At 34.2% G+C, this 6000-nt stretch overlaps 1 protein-coding gene across 2 annotated transcripts in view; it reads left to right on the top strand.

Annotated features, from left to right (window-relative positions):
* The window catches only part of LOC129232097 (trimethylguanosine synthase-like), a 35575-nt gene extending 34805 nt beyond the window's left edge, over window positions 1-770 (top strand). The window contains exon 11 of one of the 2 annotated variants that reach the window (XM_054866333.1): window positions 542-770. In XM_054866333.1, coding sequence (XP_054722308.1) covers window positions 542-667 — 126 coding nt within the window. In that variant the 3' untranslated portion in view covers window positions 668-770. The remainder of the gene's footprint in view (window positions 1-541) is intronic. The other variant, XM_054866334.1, reaches the window with a different exon arrangement.
* Window positions 771-6000: the final 5230 nt, after the last annotated feature.

Here is a 6000-nt window from a genome sequence, read left to right on the forward strand (position 1 = left end):
TCATTAAGAAAGAGAAATTAGTTTAATGTAATGTCATATGTTTTTACAATTCTGTGGTGCAACCCCCAGAGCCCTTATATTTAACACATAATGGCAATCCTTATATAGTAATTTATTTTCATGTAATTTCCGTTATCACCCCCCAGAAGCTAAATTCTTGCTGCGCTTGTGTCTCGGTCAGATCTTCAGTAAAGGACCCCGATTTTGGAATCCCCAAATCCTTTAAGTAGCAGACATATTATTTAAAACTTTAATATTCAACAACTTTTCATCAGTTCCGAGGTAATGCAGCAGTTGATAACATGCTAATAACGCCTGGTTTGAAGGAGAGTGTAATAAGAAGTGTGATATTGCACATTTTTAAAAAATTATTACATGTTTATGAAAAATAGCATGACATGTGACAAGGAGGGGGAAGAGTGAAATGTGGCATTTTGTGTCAAAAGAGGGAAATGATCAAATAAGATGATGAAAAAAATGCGATATGATTTATGGGCAGCCCCTAACACATTTACTCAATTTTCTTGTATCATTTTTACAGGTGGTGCAATTGGCAGGAGATGGCAACCGTGTGGAGATAGAACAAAATGCATTGAATAGGAAAGTGAAAACCATTACTGCATATTATGGCGATTTGGTGGGAAATGTTTCTAAAGGAGAAGGATAGCATCAGTGTGGTACCCAAGCTTCACTTCTATTTTTGTCATGCATTTTAAATGTTATTTCATTCATTAAAGTGTTTTTAATATTTTGTATTAAAATGTAAAGTATTTTCAATTAAACATAGAGTTTTAATATGTCTTTTATTTTTCTTCAATTATTAAGCTAAGTGAAACTTTTTTTTTTTTTGAAAAGATCTCCTATTTTGAGGATTATTTGCAATTCCAGCACTCAAATACTCTACATTGGGGTGATTTACAAAATTAAAGAAAAAGGTAAAACATTGCGTTTCACGTGTCTGTTGGTAAATATAGGCCGTTTTGTTACGAGTGCTAACTCAGGGCCGTCGCCAGATACATTCGTTTGAGGGGGTGTTGAAACTGATTTTGCCGACCGATTCCTAACATTTTGCCGACCCGACAGATACATACGTACACACACACACACACACATATATATATATATATATATATATATATATATAAATTCAGGGTCTCTGACCAGAATTCGTTACATATTGCAGTCTGGAACATGCAATTGTAGACGTGCTTCAGTGCTACTAAGGGGATGCATTAATTTCTATTAAAGGCAAGATAGACTGCTGTCCTCCGAAAAATTTCTGAAATTGGCATACTAAAAACATGATTTTAGGCTTTGGTTTGTATAAGAAGCAAGAGGACCGTGGATTCATTCTCATCTTTTTTTCGCTGGAGTCAATATGCTTTTTTCTAGAAAAGGTGGTTTTCGGGAGTTCTTCCTTAGAAATTTCTAAAAACAAAGATTTTATGCCATCTTTATTGACGCGAAGGAAAGGATAGGGGGTTCGGGGGCCCTCCCCGAAGGTTTTTCGGAATTAAAGTTTTAAAAACACAGTTTTAGGCTATTTAAGGATACTTTTGGGGAAAGAGTAGGCAGTGACGTATCTACATTTTTTTTCCGAGGCGGGACAAATATCGAAACTGCCGCCTTTATCCATCTTTCAAGTTTTAAAATTGAGTTTCAACGAAAAAAAACATAAAAATAGTGTGATTTTGCCGCCTCCTAAAAGTCGCCGCCCTTGGCAACCCCCGTCTCCTCCTCCCCTTAAATCCGGCACTGAGGGTAGGTATTTACAGATGTCCAGTGGACAGTGGCAGATTAGCTAGAGAAAACGGCAGTGAGGAATTACAAGGAATTTTAGAGGAGACATTCTGGTGAAATTCGAAAAAAAGAAAAAGAAAACGTACTTTATCCATATAAAATTTAACACATAAGAACATTTTCTACTCAAAAAGTTTTGTAATATAATGGTGAATTAATTATGTTGTACATAATTTTTTTTGGGGGGGGGACCCTCATGGTAATCATTCGTTTTGGTATCTCTGAGTACATTGATTCTGATTGAACATTTCCATGGCGCACAAATAGGGATTTTAAGTATACAAATCAGAGAAATTGCTTTGTGTGGGAGAAATAGTTTGCAAAATGAGTTATATCATGCTAGTAATGTTAAGCTAGAAAAAGTGGTGTTCGGAGATTTCTGTCCCTGAAGATTCTAAAAATGAAACTTTAGACAGTCTTTGACGATGTTTGGGGGGAGTTTAGGCTCAGGAAATTTTTCGAAACTGAAGACTTAAACAGGTGATAGTAAGTCATGTTTGGTTCCGCTGGGGCTCAGGGGCACTCCCTAGGCGATTTCGTGAAATTAAAGTTCCAGAAAGGCAATCATAGACCACTATTGGTGTTATTAAGGAAAGGAGAGGGGAATGACATTTTTTTAGTGTTGTGGGAAAAGAGTGGATTTCATAGACTCTTCCCGGAAATTTTCTGCGAATGATGTTCGAAAAATGTATTTTTACGCGATCTGCAATGATGTTTGGGGGCTGCCCCCCGGAAAAAATTTTAAGGACTTAAGTCTTGAAAAAAAAATTCTCTAGACAACTTTGATGGATTTGGGTAGCTGCGTAGCCAGGGGAGGGGCCCAGCGCCCAGGGAGAAGGACCGAGGGCATAACGCTTCTAAGAGAGCCTAGAACCTTGTTTTTCCGCTTTTAATTTCGGAAGATTTTCGGGGGCGAGCCCCCGATTCCCAAGCAGTTCCGTAATGTTTTCAAAAATGGTTTTCGGGTCTTAAGTTTTAAAAATTTTTGGTAAGACCTTCCACTCCTCCCCCTCATCCAACTTAGCAAACCATAGCGTTTACAATGTTCTTAGCAGGTCAGCTCCCAAACACCATATTCAGAAATACTGAAGGAGAAAACATGTCAGCATTTCTATCCTCTAGTTAAGAATATAACTCATGCATAAGTTTTGAGGTTATTCATCACTTTTTAAAATACCCAGACTTAACAAATAGGAATGTATTGGTGTTTTAAACAACTATTAATTAATAATTAGCAGATGTACATAATTAGCATTATCTATATTGAAATCAATTTAGCAATTCAATGAAAAATAATTAATGTGATAATCTCCTTGAGGTAAGAACCTAAGAACCTGGGCCTCTTCCAAAATTGAATCTTTGCTACACCACACCATTTAAGAAAGGAGTATCGGCTAGTGTTTCCCCAAGCGTTATTTGAATTAGGAGAAGGTGATACGAAGTGATTTCGATCGAAATTTTTTTGAAAATTGAGATTTTTAAAGTGCCATTGTAGGCCATTTGTGGTAAACGAGGTTCAGAGGCTCTCTCTTTTGACAACTTTCTGAAATTGAATGCCAAAAAACGAAGTTTCAGACAATCTTCGTTGATTTCATAGGACCCTCCTGCAGTAAGTTTCTAAGAACGCAAATTAGATTATATTTCATTACCATAAGATAAAAGGAAATGGTTAGGTTCTGCGATTCCTCCGTCCAGGGACGTAACTAGGTCATTTTCGAACAGGGGCAAGACCTCGTTTCGGCGCCCCCCCCATACAAAACAAACAAAGCAAAAATAAAAATAAAAATTTCGAGGAACTTCATAGCGTCAACACCAGGGTCCCTCACGTACATTGCAGAGAAAATACACTTTCCCTATATATATATATATATATATATATATATATATATATACATTGAAATGACCAAACCAAAAGCCCAGAGATGCGCAACGCAGCAAAAATAAAAAGCTAAGTTAATATATAAAATATACAAGACAAATAAGAAGTTTTAAACAATTTTTAAGAATAATAATGATGAGAAATAGAAAAATACAAACAGCAATTAATAGAAAAAGTTGAAAGGTTGAATCCAGAGCTCATCTGGCGTGGAGGATTCAATAAGTATGGTCAAAAGAATAAAAAATTAAACTACAAAGTAAAAAGAGGGTGAGCTCCAGTATATGCACGACAGAATATCATATTGGGCTAAACGCACCACATGGTAAACTATATACAATAAACAAGAACTTAAACCTAAAATTAAGATCTTAAATAAATCTGAAATTTAATTCTAACTATCAAATTTCAACGCAAATGGAGCAGAATCACGGGATAGACGGTTACATTTCAGGCAGTGAGAAACAAAGGGATGCAAATGGCAAAATTAAAAATTTGGAAATAACCAGTACACATAGTAAGTGAACCCCTCCTCTGTCTTGGGGCAAGAGATAGTACTAGTAGCCCTGGTAGGTGCTGCTGTATAGCATGATCTAGAAAAAAAAAAACAAAGAAAACCTACCTAGGCTATACGTGTTTTACTTAAAATATGAAAATGTCCACTTACATTCCTCTGCTTCTCACTGCCTCATATGAGCCAAGGATGAATTTTACACAAAATGCATTTGCAATTTATACATGTGTTGTAATGTAACTTTTCGTTACACCGTGATGGAGCACTCTTCAACCAGTAGAATAGATAGAAAAATAACATTCTATTTGGTATCATTTTTGAACCGTTTCACCACTGGAAGCCATATTTGAATTAGGCAGTGATAAAGGCGTCCGCTGCCTATAATGCCATAAGCCTTATAAATGCAACTTTTACGTAATTATAAGTTTTAATATAGCTTTATCACTTTATTGCTTTTTTAAAAATAGCGATCGGGGGTAAAAATCATTAAGTATTTTATTTATTATTTTACATACGAAGTTATTCAAGGAAAAATATTTTTATATTTTCACACGAGTAATTAATAACTTGTTGCATTATTGTTTTTAAAAAATACAAATTTAAAATTATAACTTCAATAAAACAGAAATATTTTCAATAATTTATTTTTCAGTATTTTAATATACTACTATGGAGAAATTCGCAAGAAAAATAACAATACTCAACTACAAAAGAGCAACATATCGCAATAATGCGTGAAATAATTTTAAATATGATAAAACATTTAGTAGGTTGTTTGTTTTTGTTTCTTACTTGAAATTAATTGAATATTACTATACTTGGCTTATCCTGACTTAAAGCTGACATCTTACTGCAGTTCAGAAGGACAGATTATCTTACTTAAACTCTATCTTAATAATTTTATGTGCAACACATTTTAAAATTTCGCAATCTGTACAGTTAAATAATAATTATTACAAGAGCTAATTTTTATAAAGGACGCACGTCCTCCAACTCTGGTATATAGTATACATCTGAGAAACAGTTAATAGAAAAACAGAAACCTAATGTGCTTGAGATCAAAACTCTTTCTGTTAACCTTTTTTAAAAAAAAAACATATCTTAAAAATGTTAAATATTATATGTTTTCAGTGCGCTTCCGTTCAGGTTATTTTCATTTTCAGTACAACTTCATTTTTCCGAACTAGCGGGGACCAAAGGCAATCCGGATAACGAAAACCCGGGTAATTTGAAAAACACATTCGTAAATAAGAAGACTTATCTTTTATAACAGCAAAAAACACTGTAACAAAATTACACAGGATTGTTACTCGCAAACACTTAATCATTTATATTTCAGCTGCTGTGGTGTAGGAATGACACTCCAAATATGCCATGTTGTTTATTAGATGACTATAATTTAGTGCACATCCTATGCAGGAGTTGTGTATTTAATCAAAATAAAGAGCAAATATTTGGTACATTGACAATTTCGTTCCGGCTATCATAATTTAGAATTTTATATCATTTCAGTGAATATATTTTTTAACTTTAAAAAATTGATCTGGATAAGCCGGAGATCTGGATAAACGGGGGCAAGATAAACGAGGTTCTACTGTAATTATAAATATGCATCAAAAGTACCAAAGAAAAATTCAAGTTCAGAGCCGTAAAAAATAGCTGATTTCTGACCCATTGATTGACGTTGATGATTTAAGCATATTTAAAATATTGTGTGGTTGGAAAAAATATATTGAAACTAAGTCGAAAATTTATCGTTTTAGTTCAATTTATCCTCAAAATAACCCTAGTATTTTTTAAAGAAAAATTG

The sequence above is a fragment of the Uloborus diversus genome, unplaced genomic scaffold (assembly GCF_026930045.1).
Source record: "Uloborus diversus isolate 005 unplaced genomic scaffold, Udiv.v.3.1 scaffold_1069, whole genome shotgun sequence".
NCBI classification, from domain to species: domain Eukaryota; kingdom Metazoa; phylum Arthropoda; class Arachnida; order Araneae; family Uloboridae; genus Uloborus; species Uloborus diversus.